The sequence below is a fragment of the Vipera ursinii genome (assembly GCF_947247035.1).
Source record: "Vipera ursinii genome assembly, chromosome: 15".
In the NCBI taxonomy this organism is placed as follows: Eukaryota; Metazoa; Chordata; class Lepidosauria; order Squamata; family Viperidae; genus Vipera; species Vipera ursinii.
Window position 1 is genome coordinate 6,200,343 of NC_139528.1, and position 17,437 is coordinate 6,217,779.

Below are 17,437 nucleotides of genomic sequence, written 5' to 3' on the forward strand. Positions count from 1 at the left end.
GCGTCATGGAGTCCCCCCATCATCATTTCTATTTATTTACGAGAAGCATTTCCTTCGCAAAGCCGCCTAGCCTTTCGCAGAGTTTGTTTGCAGCAATTAGCAGCGCTTTTGAGAGCCACCCGAACAATTTAAGAGAAAGGGATCTCATTGACACGGAAAGGCGGTGTGTGTGTGTGGAAATAGGGGGGGAAATGGTAAGAAAGGAGAATATTTGCAGCTCCTTGGTGCTCCCTGAACTTGGGCGTTTTCTTATTAGCTAGTTTGCGTTTCATTACCCAAACCAGGTAACATTATCAGTGCTGGTAAGGAGTAGGGTTTGCTCTTAGTTTATTTTCTGGATGATGATAATAATAATAATGATATGGAATATAAACTCAGAGCAAACCCTGCTAGCACTGATGATGTTACCTAGTTGGGTCATGAAATGTCTGCAAGAAAATAACCAAGCTCAGAGCGCGCCAAGGACCCCTTAATTCTCCTCCTCCTCCTCCTCCTCCTCCTCCTCTCAATTCCATTCCCTTCTAACACTGATGACGTTACTTAACTGGGTCATGAAATGTCTGTAAGAAAACAGCCAAGCTCAGAGCGCACTAAAGACTTCTCAGAGGCAAAATTAAAAGCCTGACAAAGGAAGGGAAGTTTTCAAGGCCTGGAGCAGCAGGTTTGAGGGTCAAAGCACTCTGCACATGTTTTTGACTTTCTGCCATTTCGCCTCCCGTTCAGCCAAGCTGCCATCACCCCTATAGACCTCAATTTAAGCATATATCAATCGATAAGCTTTCTCCCATCTCAGACCAGGGTCAACGATTCATTGCCTCGCTTCAAGACCATAGGGACAAAATAAATAAAAAATAAACAACAACGCCCCAGCTCCATAAAATTTGCTTAATAGAAAATACAATAATTTAGAGTCATAAAAAGGGAAGAGCATTCATTTGTCTCTTCCTACACCTTCGGCCTCTTCTCCCCCGCCCCGAGCAGCCAGCAAATTGCCAAATCGAATTTTACTACCCGGAGCACGATTGAGGAGGCTTTCTCCGCCAAGTAAATAGTTGACATTAAAAATCCTTCAAAAACACCTGCAAAGGTTGGTCTTAAGGGGGGGGGAGGGGGCTATGTGGTGTCAATTAAGCTCCTGCTCTGAGCCCAGAGCAGACCGGGATGAATGGCAGGTGAGACGTTTCCCTATTTTGACTTCTGGAGATCTGCCGAAAACTTTGGGAAAGAGAACGTCCTCCTACTAACAGGGTGGGAATTCCTCGGACCTTCCTTGCTGACCTCCTCCTCCTCCTTTTTCTTTCCAGCTGGCACGACGTACATTTTTGGCAAAGGCGGGGCGCTGATTACCTACGTTTGGCCCCCAAATGACCGTCCCAGCACACGGGCTGACCGGCTGGCCGTGGGATTCAGTACGCACCAGAAGAACGCGATCCTGGTGCGGGTGGACAGTGCCTCTGGGCTCGGCGACTACTTACAGCTGCACATAGTAAGAAATTGGGGTCCTTAATGTGGGGGGAGGGGGAGCAATTAGTAAGATTGGGGGTGTCGCTGCCTCTCCCTCTCTCTCTCTCTCTCTCTCTCTCTCTCTCTCTCTCTCTCTCTCTCTGTCTCAACGTTTTGATTGAAAAGTTGCTTCCGATCACATGAAACGGAAAAGCGACTTGTGGTGGCGTTAAAAAATGCCTCTTTTTTTCCCCCCATCCTTTTTAATCCTCCAGAATGTCTTCTCCACTAAACTGGAGACAGTGGTACCTCGCTACTCATCGTTAATTTGTTCCGGGAGGCGCGATGAGTACCGAAAACAATTCCTACGTTATTCCCATAAGGAATAACGGAGCCAGCCAACATGGACAAGATCTGGCTTGTGCCATGAGTATGGAAGAAACGCTGAGTACCGGGACAAAATTTTCATGTCAAAACGCATCGAGTCCCAAATTCGATGAGTTTCAAAGGGGTTGAGTACCAAGGTACCACTTAACTTTAAGAAGGTCAGAGTGGGAGGGGGAGGAGAATGAACAACAGAAACGTTAACAAGGGTTCCTCCTACACAAAAGTAAGAGAAAAGCAGCTTGGGATATATCTTATTCAATCGATCCATTTGTCCTGCCTCTTCTGCAAAACTCAAGGAACCTCTACTTTATCCTCCACAACAAGGGTCTTCAAACTTGGCCCTTTCATGACTTGTGGACTTCAACTTCCAGAATTCCTCAGCCAGCAGCGCTGGCTGAGGAATTCTGGAAGTTGAAGTCCACAAGTCATGAAAGGGCCACGTTTGAAGACCCCCTCCTCCACAAGAACCCTACCAGGTTGACTGGATTGAGAGTTCCCACCCTCTCCGGGACTTGAATCTGGTTCACCCCGTTCTTCCTCCGCCACCGAAACTGCGAAACCATCTTGCCTTCTGGGGAATTGAGGGAGGGGGAGGGGGGGTCTGTGCGCAGCCACATCTACCATTTTGGAAATCCTCCCCAAATCCCTGTTTAGTCGGAAGCCTCTCTTGGAAATAAAACCAGACAGAGGCCATCTTTTCAAAAGGTGCCAAAACCCCCAACGTGCCTGAGTCTCTGGGGCCGGGTATCCGGTGCCGTGGCTTTGAAAACCCTAATTTTCCTGCATAGCCGTTTAACTAACCTGGTTGCCGAACGAACCGTTTTCCAACTCTACTAACCCACAAGCTCTTAAGTTAGCCTAAGAGACTGGCCCTGGGCGAACATGGCTGTGTGTTCTCAGTTCCCGCCTTTTGCTGAGGAATCCTGATGTCCTCAATCCACCTCAATCCACATCTTAGGAAATAAGAACTCTTGGATGCAAGTTTAGTCCAAAAGGAAAATGTTTACTAGGATGGAATCGATTGTGGCAATACAAGACGGAATCTAACAAAGTTACATTTCAATCCTATATAAAGCATTCCCATTTCAGCCCCTCCCCTCATCCCTTTGGTCAGATGTCAGGCCCTTCCATGGGAAAGGGAACTCTCCTTGGTTTTATGGTTATTGCTTCCTTTTTTGTTCAAATGTTCCCTGTTGTTTGAAGATGCCTAAAGTCTATCCTCTCCCCCCCCCCTTCGGAGAGATGGCAGAATCCCCAGAATAAGCACATTGTTCTACCTATACATTTATGAAATGTGATATAAATGGATTCTGACACCTGAGCAGTTTAAAAAAAAAGTTGGAGCCTTGTTGGGACCAAGAAACTTTGCCATTTGGGGAAGAGGGGGCAACGGGCAACTCACTTAAAACCAACTTGGGTATTTGATTCACTTCTGAGTCGGTCACCGGGACCCAAGGCTTGTTCTTCCAAGCTTGGAAGAGCTCTGAGGACGGGCTTCAGCAAAAAGCACTTAAGAATAGCCCTTAGACTTATACCCCGCTTTACGGCGCTTTACAGCCCCTCTCTATTTTATTTATTTATTTTTATTTTTATTCCATTTATATCCCGCCCTTCTCCGAAGACTCAGGGTGGCTTACAAGCTTAGCAGTAGCCTTCATTCTATGTATATGCCTGCTTATTAGGGCTTTCACACACACCCTCAAGCGGCATTATTACAAAGTCAGCTTAATTGCCCCCAACAATCTGGGTCCTCATTTTACCTCCCTCGGAAGGATGGAAGGCTGAGTCAACCTTGAGCCTGGTGGGACTCAAACCTGCACTAATTGCAGGCAGCTGGTGTTACTTAAGGAGGCATCAGCCCACTGCTCCACCAAGGCTCCACCAAGGCTCTCTAAGCGGTTTCACAGAGTCAGCCTATTTGCCCCCAACAATCCGGGTCCTCATTTGACCCACCTCGGAAGGATGGAAAGCTGAGTCAACCTTGAGCCGGTCAGGATTGAACTGCTGGCTGTGGTGGCAATTTCTGGGGGGAAGCCGTTCCACTGGTTAATTGTCCTCCACTGTTCTGGAAATTTCTCCTTAATTCCAGGTTGCTTGTCTCCTTGATGAGTTTCCATCCGTTGCTCCTTGTCCTGCCTTCCGGTGCTTTGGAGAAGAGGTTGAACCCCGTTCTTCTTTGGGGCAGCCCCTCATATGACTGGAATACTGCTTGTATCCCAACGTTGTTTTCTCGTGTTCTAGCATTCCCAGTATCGTAGACCGGAACCCAGCCCTTGACGTCTCCTCATCCCAATCGATAGCAGGCAGGATTATTATAATTTTGACTCTCCTCCGTCCCCTGCCTGCGCGATTGTTGAAATTTTGAAAATCCCTACAGTCTCTCTTTCTAAGCTGGCCTCCCATTTAGGATTTAATCCGGAGTCGCTTCCGTCTGGAGGGTCCCGGGCCCAACGGTCCTTTTGGCTGCCGAGATACACGGCCAGCAGGAAAGGAGGCCGCAAGTGTTCCGAATTCAAAATGCCCTCCGCTCAAAATGGCCGTTTCAAGTGCTGCAAGCTGTGAAAGAAACGATGTATTTTTTTTTTTTTAAAAAAAAGTCGCCTCTCTAATTGTCAGCAAACGCTCTCGCTCAGGCTAAAGGGCCCTTCGCTTCAGAACAGAAGAGTTTCGGTAATGTGGCATTGAGTGCAAAAGACGCACCTGCTCCCCTGTGCACACAAGTGATTGGAAGTGGGGAAGGCAGGGGGAAAAAAATTATATCGGAGGGGTAGTCCTTGACTTATGACCACAACGCCCATTTGATAAACGAGGTAGCTGTTAAGTAAAGGTTGCCCCGTTTTGCAACCTCTTGCCACAGTTGTCAAGGGAACGGCCGCAGTGGTTTTGTCCCGTTTTATGACCTTTCTCGACACCCTCGTTATACGAATCGCTGCGATTCTTAAGTCATTCACACGGTTGTTAAATGAATCTGGCTTCCCCCGTTGACTTGGCTTGTCAAACAGTCGCGAACGGGGAATCAGGTGACCCCGGGAGACACCGCGGCCGTCGTAAATACGAGTCAGTTGCCAAGCGTCTGAATCTGGATCACGTGAACACGGGGACGTTGCAAGGGTGGTGTGAAAAACAACCCTAAGTCCCTTTTTCCAGGGCTGTTGTAACTTTGAAGGGTCACTAAATGAACGCTCGTAAGCGGAGGACTGCACGTCTAAGCTGTAAAATAGGCTTAGCAAAGTTCTATGGGGAAAAAGAGCACACAATTCTACCTTTTGTCGAGTTTACATCGCATCCAATTTTCTAATTCACACGAGGTATTAGCTTTATAAAAAAAAACCCCTAGCGAGGCCACACCTGGAATACTGCAGCCAATTTTGGTCACCCTACCACATAAAAGATGTCGAGAGTTTGGAAAAAAAAATCAGAGAAGAGCAACTAAGATGATCCAAGGCCTGGAGACCAAAACGTACGAAGAACGGCTGCGGGACTTGGGTATGGCTAGTCCAGGGGTCGGCAACCTCGGCTCTTTTATGACTCGTGGACTTCAACTCCCAGAATTCCTGAGCCAGCATAGCTGGCTCAGGAATTCTGGGAGTTGAAGTCCACGAGTCATAAAAGAGCCGAGGTTGCCGACCCCTGGGCTAGTCTAAAGAAAAGAAGAAATAGGGGAGACAGGATAGCAGAGTTCCAGTATCTGAGGGGCTGCCACAAAGAATCGGGGGGTCACGTTGTTCACCAAAGCACCAGAGGGAAGGACGAGAAACAACGAGTGGAAACTAACCAAGGAGAGAAGCAACCTGGAATTAAGGAGGAACTTCCTGACAGTGAGAATAATCAACCAGTGGAACTCCTTGCCACCAGAAATCGTGGGTGCTCCATCACTGGAGGTTTTCAAGAAGAGGTTAGACAGTCACCTGTCTGAGATGGTATAGGTTCTCCTGCTTGAGCAGGGGGCTGGACTAGAAGACCTCCAGGGTCCCTTCCAGCCCTATTCTATTCTAATATTGAATACTAATATTCGAATACCTCTCAATATCCAATTCCTTCCCCTTGGAAAGCTTCGCCCCACCCCAAGTGTTTCCGCCGTAGGTTCATTCCTTCCCTCGCTTCTCAAACTCTTGTCACCGATCATTTTTCTTTAAATCCTCACCTTCCCATTTTCAGGTTGTCCTGGATTTAACAACAGTTCATTTCGTGACCGTTCAAAGTTTACAACGGCCCTTCAAAAAAGGGACCTGTGCCCATTTTGCGCGCAGTCGCTGCAGCAAACCCCACGGTCCCGTGATCAAAATTTGGGACGCTTGGCTCATATTTACGACCGTTGCAGTGTGCCGGGGTCACACAGTCCCCTTTTGTGACCTTCCGAATGAGCAAAGTCGAAGGAAGGTCGTAAAATGGGGCAGAGCTCACTTAACGAATGTCCTCACTTAGCAGCATAAATTTGGAGCTCAATTGTGGTCGTACGTTGAGGACTGCCTCTCTGTTCTGCTTTGTCTGTGCCTTCCACGAATAAAGACGTGCTTTCATACAGCCATCACGTCTTCTCCTAGTTCAGGGGTCTGCAACCTTGACAACCTGAAGACCTGTGGACTTCAGCTCCCAGAATTCCTCAGCCAGAGGAATTCTGGGAGCTGAAGTCCACAAGTCTTCAAGTTGTCGAGGTTGCAGAGCCCTGCCTGGCTGAGGAATTCTGGGAGCTGAAGTCCACAACTCTTAAAGTTGTCAAGGTTACATTCCCCTGCCTGGCTGAAGAATTCTGGGAGCTGAAGTCCACAAGTTGTCAAGGTTGCAGACCCTTGCCTGGCTGAGGAATTCTGGGAGCTGAAGTCCACAAGTTGTTAAGGTTGCAGAGCCCTGCCTGGCTGAGGAATTCTGGGAGCTGAAGTCCACAAGTTGTCACGGTTGCAGAGCCCTGCCTGGCTGAGGAATTCTGGGAGCTGAAGTCCACAAGTCTTCGAGTTGTCAAGGTTGCAGAGCCCTGCCTGGCTGAAGAATTCTGGGAGCTGAAGTCCACAAGTTGTCACAGTTGCAGAGCCCTGCCTGGCTGAGGAATTCTGGGAGCTGAAGTCCACAAGTCTTCGAGTTGTCAAGGTTGCAGAGCCCTGCCTGGCTGAGGAATTCTGGGAGCTGAAGTCCACAAGTTGTTAAGGTTGCAGAGCCCTGCCTGGCTGAGGAATTCTGGGAGCTGAAGTCCACAAGTTGTCACGGTTGCAGAGCCCTGCCTGGCTGAGGAATTCTGGGAGCTGAAGTCCACAAGTCTTCGAGTTGTCAAGGTTGCAGAGCCCTGCCTGGCTGAGGAATTCTGGGAGCTGAAGTCCACAACTCTTAAAGTTGTCAAGGTTACATTCCCCTGCCTGGCTGAAGAATTCTGGGAGCTGAAGTTCACAAGTTGTCAAGGTTGCAGACCCCTGCCTGGCTGAGGAATTCTGGGAGCTGAAGTCCACAAGTTATTAAGGTTGCAGAGCCCTGCCTGGCTGAGGAATTCTGGGAGCTGAAGTCCACAAGTTGTCAAGGTTGCAGAGCCCTGCCTGGCTGAGGAATTCTGGGAGCTGAAGTCCACAAGTCTTCGAGTTGTCAAGGTTGCAGAGCCCTAGCTAAACAAACCTGCTTCCTTCCAACTCTTCCTGGTCTCGTTTGCATTCTCTGCCGCCGGCCATTTTGGCAGTCCTCTGAATGAATTTCAAGTATCTGCCTCCATCTCGGGAGAAGAAGAGCTCGGATCGATCTCTGGGCTGCAGATGCCCGCCTTGACGTGACGGGAGAGCTCAGCTGTTGCAAAGACTCTTGGAAGCTCTGCCAGGATCACCCCGGCTGGTGTGATCGGAAGGCAAGTGGTGAACGGCTCTGTGGGCCGGAGAGAAGCCAGGCCATTGAAGAAAAGGGACTCCAAACCCCCCACCCCCACCCCCACACAAAACCCCAAGTCTTGTGGGCAGGAAAACCGCTGGTGAGACATTTGCAGGGGGTCCTCAGGCAAAAGGTCTTCCCCTAAACAGTGACATTATTGACTCACCCCGATTTTACAAGCCTTTTTTCCCCCAGGGGTCGTTAAGCAAATCACGCAGTCGTTAAGCAAAACTGGCTTTGCCCGTTGAGAGCCGTGGTGGCACAGTGGTCGGAATGCAACATTGCAGGCTGACTCTGCCCACTGCCAGCAGTTCGATCCTGACCGGCTCAGGGTTGACTCAACCTTCTGTCTTTCTGAGGCCAGTAAAACAAGGACCCGGATTGTTGGGGGTCAATAGGCTGACTGTGAACCGCTTAGAGGGGGCTGTAAAGCACTGTGAAGCGGTATATAAGTATAAGTGTTATTGTTATTCTGTTCTATTCTATTCTATTCTATTCTATTCTATTCTATTCTATTCTATTCTATTCGTTTCTATTCGTTTCTATTCGTTTCTATTCGTTTCTATTCGTTTCTATTCGTTTCTATTCTATTCCATCCCATCCCATCCCATCCTATTCTATCCTATCCTATAACAGCCCGAGAAAGAGGCAACCTTAGGCCAGGGGTCCCCAACCTCCAAACCTCGGCCCACTACTGGCCCTTGAGCCTTATGGAACGGTGCCACAGAAGTGGCAGGTCAGCGCAAGGGCACAAGAGCGGTGTGCTCAAGTGCCCACTACTGTGTGTGTGTGTGTGTGCAATTGCCCACCAAATGCTCAGAACCATCCCTTCCCTCCCCCCCACCGAATGTCTGCAAAGCCGAAAAGGTTGGGTGACTGTGCCTCAGGCAATCGACAGCCAAACATCAGCTTCCGGTGAGAAGCAACATGGACAAGAGATCTCAGTTAAAAACAGGTAGTCCTCAAATTACAACCGTTCATTTAATGACCGTTCAAAGTTACAGCAGTACTGAAAAAGCGACTTACTCCCGTTTTTCACACTTACGGCCGTCGCAGAATCCCCAGGGTCACGTCATCACAATCTGGACCCCCTGGCAACCGACTCGTATTTACGACGGGTTGCAGTGCAGGACAGGTTTGCGTGATGCCCTTTCGCGACCTTCTGACCAGCAAAGTCAAGGGGCGGGGGAGTGGGGGGGAGCGGAAGCCAGATTTACTTAACCGCCGTCTCCCTAACTTATCGACGGGCGGCGATTCACTTAACAGCGGGGGTAAGAAAAGTCGTAAAATGGGGCACAATTCACCCAACAAACATTAGCCGCAGAAAGTTTGGTACTCAACTGCCGTCGTAAGCCCGTATATTCTCTGCTTACATTGCTTTTACTTTCTCTCTTTTTTCTTCCCCCCCCTCCTTCCTTTTTTTGGACCCAAGAGAATTGGGGGCATAAGCAGAGCCAGAGAGTTGGTGTCAGGACCCCACCCCAATCCACATCTTAGGAAAATAAAGAACTCTTGGAGCCAGGGCTTGTCCAAAAGGAGATTTTACTAGGATGTGATCGGTTGTGGAAATACAAGACAGGATCTGGCATTGTGTTACAACTTGATACTTTATAAAGAGTTCCCGGTTCAACCCCCTCCCCTCAAAACCCATTTGGCCAGACCCACATCAGTTAAACTTCGGTGTCAACCCTTTCGTGGGAAAGAGGGAACTTCCCGTGTCTTTATTTATTTTATTTATTTATTTTAATTCCATTTATATCCCGCCCTTCTCCGAAGACTCAGGGCGGCTTACAAGCTTAGCAGTAGCCTTCATTCTATGTATATGCCTGCTTATTAGGGCTTTCACACACACCCCAAGCGGCATGATTATTCCCTCCTTCCTTTTCAGATTCAAATGGAGATACAAACCAGATCCCCCCTCCCTTCCCCTCCTTTGTTGTCCGAAGATCAAAAGGGTTTTCCCTGGTCCTTGAATGCAGTGTCCGGCCAGGCTGAATAAACACCTTTTCCTCTTCCCTTTGGAGAAATGGCAGAATCCAGGGAAGGCACAGTATTTTAAACATACATTTACGAATGCGATATAAATGGATTCTGACAGTTGGTGTCTTTCCCACGTGAAATCAGATTGCAAACCGAAATGGGTTAATAGGAGGGCAAAAGACTGCAAGCCCCCGTGCCCCCAGCTTGTTCCCTGGGCTGTGGCCAAGGCCTTCGACGGGTTAGATAGGCCAGAACAATATCGCCAGGGCCAAAGGCCAGAAGATCTGATTAAACCTCGGCATTAAGAAGAACGGGCGGGGGCCGCCTTTGAAGATAAGAGTTTGGCCCTGAAAGGGAGAGAGAGGCAAGAAAGGGGGGGGAGGTGTGTGTGTGATTATTTTATCATTATTTTATTACTATTTTATTTATTTATTTTTACACTCTCTTTTTATTATCCGCAAGCCACCCAGAGTCGCCGCGAGCGAGCAGGCGGCCGCATAAATGATCTAAATAAAATAAATGGCAGGGCTGGGGAAACGACAGCTGGAGTCGAAAAAAGAATAGTTGGAGACCTGCAGGCAATGCGGCTTTGTAGAGGGAGTCCTAAACTTACGACCGTAATTCATCGTTCGGCGGTACGGTCATTAAGTCAGGCGTCCCGCATCCGGGCCTGATTTTACAGCCTTTTTCTTTCCCGCGGTCGGTCGTTAAAAGCGAGTCCGGCTTTTCTCCGTGCTGACTTTGCTGGTCGGAATCCGGCAGGAGACGTCACGGATTGCAACGATATGGCCGTAGCGATACCTCAGCCGTCATAAGTGCGAGACGGTTGCCCATTAACCCAAGTCAGGGAACTGCGGGGGTGGGGTGACCGTCGTAACTTCAAGGAAACGTGGTAAGACCCTTTTTCATCCCCGTCATAACTTTGGAACACCGTTAAACGGGTCATGAGTCAAGGACTGCCTGTAAACAAGCGTTTGCAAAGCTCGTTGTACAGGTAGTCCTCAACTTGCAACGGTTCGTTTAGTGACTGTTCGAAGTTACAACGGCACTGGGAAAAAGGCGACTTTGGACCGTCTTCCACACTTATGACCTTTGCAGCGTCCCCATGGTCACATGATCAAAATTCAGACGCTTGGCAAACTTGACTCCTATTTATGACGGTCGCGGCGTCCCGGGGGTCACGTGATTTCCCCTTTTGCGACCTGGTAACCAAACTCGGGGGGAGCTGCATCCACTTAACGACCGTCGTTACCGACTTAAGAATCGCAGCAGTTCATTGGACAAGCGTGTCAAGAAAGGTCTTATACCCCGGGGCAAAACTCACTGAGCAAATGACTCGCTTAGCGATCGATCTTTTGGGCTCCCTTGTGGTCGTAAGTACGAGGACTTCCCGTAAAAGGAGAAACAGAATGCGAACAACCCGGGTTCATGTGGAATGTCAAGACGATGTCAACCAGCATCTTCCCGAAGAAGCAAGGAAGCTTTATCTCCTGGTGCTGAAGGAGCCATAAAGATGGAGAAGGGAAAGAAGAGATGAATCTTTCGGGGAGGAAAGCAACGTCAAACTCAGACAAGATCATGAAGGATGTGCAAACGCCAGCAGGAGCCAGATAGTTGTTAAAACAAATAGGTCTGGAAAGATGGATTTTGTGAAAGAGCGAGCTGGGGGGGGGAGGGGGACAACGCTCCTGACTTGGCGATTGAGAGGTGTTGCGAAGAGCCTCATCAACCGTTCAGCCATCGGAGACCAAATAAAGAATGACTGCTCCTTGACCGGATGATCAGCAAGCAGAAACCCCAATACTTTGGGGGCCAGGATTGGGCTAAAAAAATAAATAAATTGCCTATAGCCCTATCACCACGATGTAGAAAAGATGTCGAGACTCTAGAAAGGGTACAGAGAAGAGCAACAAAGATGATCAGGGGACTGGAGGCTAAAACATATAAGGAACGGTTGCTGGAATTGGGAGAAGAGAAGGACGAGGGGGGACATGATAGCAGTGTTCCAGTATCTCAGGGGCTGCCCCAAAGAAGAGGGAGTCAAGCTCTTCTCCAAAGCACCTGAAGGCCAGACAAGAAGCGACGGATGGAAACTAATCAAGGTGAGGAGCAACCTGGAACTAAGGAGAAACTTCCTGACAGTGAGAACAATTCACCAGTGGAACAACCTGCCTCCAGAAGCTGTGAATGCTCCAACACTGGTGGAAGTTTTTAAGAAGAGACTGGACAGCCATTTGGCTGAAATGGTTTAGCCCACAGGTCTGCAACCCGCGGCTCCAGAGCCGCATGCGGCTCTTTCAGCCGTCTCTCGCGGCTCCTGGTCCTCTGTCATGTGCAGTCCAAAAAAAAAAAAGTGGGACTAAAAAAGTTCAACCAATCAATTCAAATATGCAGGGTAGGTGCATATCTCGCCTTGGCTCCACTCTTCAGTCAAACCCTGTTGTGCGCATGCTCGCATGTACGCGCATGCACACATATTTTTTGCGGCTCCCAGTTTTTCTTTTTGTGGGAGAACCGCTTCCCAGTGGCTCTTTCACTGTTTCAGGTTGCTGACCCCTGGTATAGGGTTTCCTGCCCGAGCAGGGGGTTAGACTAGATGACCTCCAAGGTCCCTTCCAACTTATTACTATTATGACTAAGGAGAAATTTCCTGACAGTGAGAACAGTTCACCAGTGGAACAACCTGCCTCCAGAAGCGGTGAATGCTCCAACACTGGAAGTTTTTAAGAAAAGCCTGGACAGCCATTTGTCTGAAATGCTATAGGGTTTCCTGCCTGAGCAGGGGGTTGGACTAGATGACCTCCAGGGTCCCTTTCAACTTCTTCTCCTTTCTTCTTCTTCTTCTTCTTCTTCTTCTTCTTCTTCTTCTTCTTCTTCTTCTTCTTCTTCTTCTTCTTCTTCTTCTTCTTCTTCTTCTTCTTGTTACTATTGTTATTATTATTGTTTGTTATTATTATTATTATTGTTTGTTATTGTTATTGTTGCAAAGTAGGAGAGAGATGGATAAAGTAAGATTATAAGATGCAAAGAAAGGGATTCCTGAGCTGTGAGCAAAGCCTAAAGACAGCCTGAGACAAGGATCCAAGCAGGCATCAAGCGTTAAGCCTGACTTAGAATTTACTGCAAAAATACGTCCTCAACTTACGACCCATGACGGAGCCCCAAATTTCTGTGGTTAAGACAAGACGGTTGCTAAGTGAGTTTTGCCCCCTTTTACGACCTTTCTTACCATGCTTGTTAAGCGGATCACTACGGCTGTTAAGTCAGTAATGCGGACGTTAAGTGAATCTGGCTTCCCCATTGACTTTGCTTGTCAGAAGACCGCCAAAGGGTCCCCGCCTGACCCTGGGACGCTGCAAACTGTCATAAGTACACGCCAGTTGCCAAGCCTCTGAATTTTGATCACGTGGCCCTGGGGGGGGGGGTGATGCTGCAAAGGTCGTGAAAAACGACCACAAGTCAGTTTTTTGTCAGTGCCGTCGTAACTTTGAGCGGTCACTAAACGAGCCGCTCTGTGCCGAGGACTGCCTGTAGCTGCCCCGTATTCTTTGGAAATAGCAGAGCTGCCTTACCGGATGGCAGGTAATCCGGGATTGATTGCACCAGTTGACTGGTTCGTATAACGTGGTTAGCCGGTTAACCTGGTTGGTTTGATGCCTAATAATGGAAGTTTGCATTGATTTTCATTTCATTTGCTTTGCCTGCTTTTTCGGGCCTCCCGAGGCTTTTTTTTGCTCCTGTTATTTATCTGCAAATAATTGCCTGCACTAGCCTCCAGGCCCTATCAGGATGTGGTAATTCAGTTCAATTAATTGAATTCCCCAAATGACCAAGGCCCAGAGATAGGCTTCAGAGTGAATATTTGGCCTCTATGTTGTTGTTGTTGTTGTTGTTAGTTGCGAAGTCGTATCCGACCCATCGCGACCCCCCACCTTGCAACTGCCCCCCAAATATTCATTTTAATCCCTTGGCGCTCTGGAAAATCCTCTTCCAGCATCCCGGCACTGCCCCCTTTCTCCTCACTCTTGATGGCCTTCTTCTCCCCCCCCCCCGGTGCCGTCCATCTGTGTCGGCCTTGAAGCCCCCATCATCCCCAGCCACCCTGGCTGAGGGTGGCTCTCACTTTCCATCGCCCAAAGCAGCACCGTGCTCGTCTTTCCCCCCCCCCACTCTTCCTTGCCGTCGATTCCTCTCGGGGGAGGCCAGCCGTGTCCGCCATGGGCACGACAGAGAGGTGAATGGGGGTCACCCCGGGAAAGGAGAGGGGTACACGACAAGAGGAGGGTGGTAGGAGCAGCCCCCACCCCGAGGACGTTAATCACACCTGCTGGCGGGCAACCCCCATGGCTTCTGGGCGGTGAGATTTTAAGCCAAGCACGGCTGGCAGCCCCACTCTCTGGCGATGGCAGGAGACTCGGGCTGGTTTCGTGGGGGGGGGCACCCAGCCTGCATGTCGGGGAGGTACTCCCAAAGTCTGAAGCTTGAAAGGGCAAAGTGGATGCCTGAAGCCTCCGCCGAAATTAATGGGCCTCGTCTCCCGGCTCCTCCGCCCTTCCAAAGATGCTGGCGGGCTGCAGGAAGGCCCTGGGTGGGCTTTCGGCCCCGTGATTTATAAGCCAAGTTGTCTCCCCTTGATCATCCAGATGGCTTCTCGGAGACCAAGGAGGTCATTTATCGAGGCTTGGTAGGAAAAGGGCAGCCCATCCATCACGGGGTCGAAAGAGACGGTTGGCCAAACCTGTCTTGTCTCTCTCCGTTTCTCACTTCACCAGCCTTGAGCAGTTTCATACATCAGGAGTCTTCAAACTTGGCCCTTTTATGACTTATGGACTTCAACTCCCAGAATTCCTCAGCCAGCATGCCTGGCTGAGGAATTCTGGGAGTTGAAGTCCACAAGTCATAAAAGGGCCAAGTTTGAAGACCCCTGTCATACATCATTGGAGACTCTGTTCTGGGGTATAGTTCCCACCAGGGGCTTCACCGAGGGTGATTTATCCATGGTTTCCTGAAGAGACCACCTTGGGTTGGACCTGTGCGGTGGCAAACCTGGCTAGTTCAGGCTTCCAAAGTGGCTTGTAAACCCAGCCCCAAAGACCCAGGAGGCAGCTGGATTTTCTAGTTTTTCTTGGAAGAGCTTTCGCTTCTCCTCCCGAGAAGCTTCTTCAGCTCTGACTGGATGGTGGGGAAGGGGAGGATTTATATATTTATAGATCAGACTTGAAGAAGCTTCTTGCCTCTTGAAAAAGCACCTTTGGGGCAACCGTGACCTGGATGACCAACAGTCTTCATAGACACATGTAATCCAAGCTTGTCAAACCCAGTTAATAAACTTGACTTACGACCGCAGCTGAGCTCCGAATCCCCCAGCCAGCCTGCTTTAAGAGGGGTGGGCTTCAACTCCCAGAATCCCCCAGCCATCATGTCCACGCACTTTAAAGCCTCTGAGATTGAGGAACGCTGTATTAATGACCGCATGAGCTAAGTCTCTACTTACACACACAAAAAAAACATGGTCCCCAGAAACTTGGTTTTTGCTGTTTTGAAAAAAACAGATTGAGGCTTCCGTTCCGGTGGAAGTTTGTTTTTCTCTGTGTGTGTGTGTGTGTGTGTGTGAGTCAGTGTGTGCACATGTGCATCTCTACTTGGTAAATTAGTTTTGACGCTGGTGACTGTTTCCGTTTGTTGAACCGCGGTACTTCCTCCATTCAGCTGCCATGTAAGGAAATAATTGTGGCATTAGGAATTAGTAATTGGGCAACGGAGTGACAATTTCCCTTTTGTCACCGGAGTGTGTTGTGGATGGAGGCAAAAAGCATTTCTGTGTGTGGGGGGGTGTCTCTCCTATCGCCTGACTGTCATCGCTTCCCTCCAAAACCTCCTTTTTTCAAAAAAAAAAAAAGAAAGAAAGAAAAACCCACATTTTCTGCCAAATTGGAGTCTCTACAGCAAACCATCGAGGCAGAGACATCCGGCTTCCTTAATCTGGCACCCTCCTCAATGCTGGACTTCAAAACCCAGAGTCCCCAGCTGCTCGCTGTCTGCCGCTGAGCAGGACTATCATTGCAGGGAGAGAAATATTGGAAGGTGTGAGAAAGGGCGAGAAGGTCACCTCTGTATCTCGGATGCTGAATGACTGGCCCGTTGGTTGCTTTTCTCCTGGATTAGTTTCCATCCGTTGTTTCTTGTCCTGCCTTCGGGTGCTTTGGAGAATAGGTTGACCCCCTCCTCTTCTTTGGGGCAGCCCCTCAAATATTCTAAGACTGCTATCATGTCACCCCCTCGTCCTTCTCTTCATTAAACTAGACCGACCCAATTCCAGCATCCGTTCCTTGTATGTTTTAGCCTCCAGTCCCCTGATCATCTCTGTTGCTCTTCTCTGCACTCTTTCCAGAGTCTCAACATCTTTTTTTACATCGTGGTGACCAAAACTGGGCGCCGTATTCCAAGTGTGGCCTTATCAAGGCCTTGTAAAGTGGAATCAACACTTCACGGGATCTTGAAGTGCGGTTGATTAACCCTGGCTGTTTAGTAGGGGCTGCACCCTAACGCAGCTACTTCTCGAGTTACGGCCACAGTTGAGCCCAAAATTTATGTTGCTCAGTGAGACGTCTCTTAAGAGCCTTGGTGGAGCAGTGGGCTAATCCCTCCTTAAGAAACACCAGCTGCCTGCAATTAGTGCAGGTTCGAGTCCCACCAGGCTCATGGTTGACTCAGCCTTCCATCCTTCCAAGGTAGGTAAAATGAGGACCCAGATTGTTGGGGGCTATTAAGCTGACTTTGTAAAAATGCCGCTTGGGGGGTGGGGGCGAAAGCCCTAATAAGCAGGCATATACATAGAATGAAGGCTATTGCTAAGCACATTGATTTGTGCTTCTTAGATTGTAAGCCGCCCTGAGTCTTCGGAGAAGGGCGGGATATAAATGGGATTAAAATAAAATAAAAAATAAAAGTGCATTTTTTTGCCCCATTTTATGACCTTCCTTGCTCCAAGCTACTAAGTGAATCACTGAAGTTGTTTAAGTTAGGGACATAGCAATGAAGCCAATCGGACCTCCCCATTGACTTTGCTTGTCGGAAGGCCGCCAAGTGACAGGGGACGCGGCAACCGTCATAAATACGAGTCAGTGGCCAAGCGTCCCGTGGCCAACCTTATACCATTCTCGGAAAAAAAAAATGGCTGTCCAGTCTCTTCTTAAAAGCCTCCAGTGATGGAGCACCCGCAACTTCTGGAAGCAAGTTGTTCTACTCTGTGAATTGTTCTTGCTGTTAGGAAATTTCTCCCTTGGAATGAAGCAACCTAGAACGAAGGAAAAATTTCCTGACGGGGGGGAAACGATCAACCAAGTTTCCTTCCAACTCTTATTATTCTGTCCGTCTCTTCTTTTTTTTTACCCGTTTCATTTCTGTTCCTCGGCTCGAGGCAGCCGGTGTGGGAGCCACTTCAGGAGAATACCTTGTATTTCTTCTATGGAAGTCTACGATGTATTTCTCCCCCCCCCCTTTCCCTCTGAGCAAATTAGCAGCATAAAAAGACAAGCCGCGTTGCTTAGTGAAGTGGCAAATGTAATTCAATTGTTACCCAGGACAGCAAGTAACAACGGTGACACTGACAGTCATAATTATATTCCATTTTAAAAAGAAAAACCACGTCTCTTCCAGCACCGGAGAGGACTCGGCGCCCAAAAGGCAGATAAAAGCCGCGGCGAGGCTGGTAATTGCTTTCTGGTCCAGCCCGTTTGCCAGATCTGCCCGAGGCTCCGCATTCGACTCCCGCACCCTTGCGGGC

At 49.0% G+C, this 17,437-nt stretch overlaps 1 protein-coding gene across 1 annotated transcript in view; it reads left to right on the top strand.

Annotated features, from left to right (window-relative positions):
• NRXN2 (neurexin 2) overlaps positions 1 to 17,437 on the top strand; it is a 224,839-nt gene that overhangs the window by 134,310 nt on the left and 73,092 nt on the right. The window contains 1 exon segment of the mRNA XM_083374184.1: positions 1,305 to 1,486. Within this exon segment, the coding sequence (XP_083230310.1) occupies positions 1,305 to 1,486 (182 nt within the window).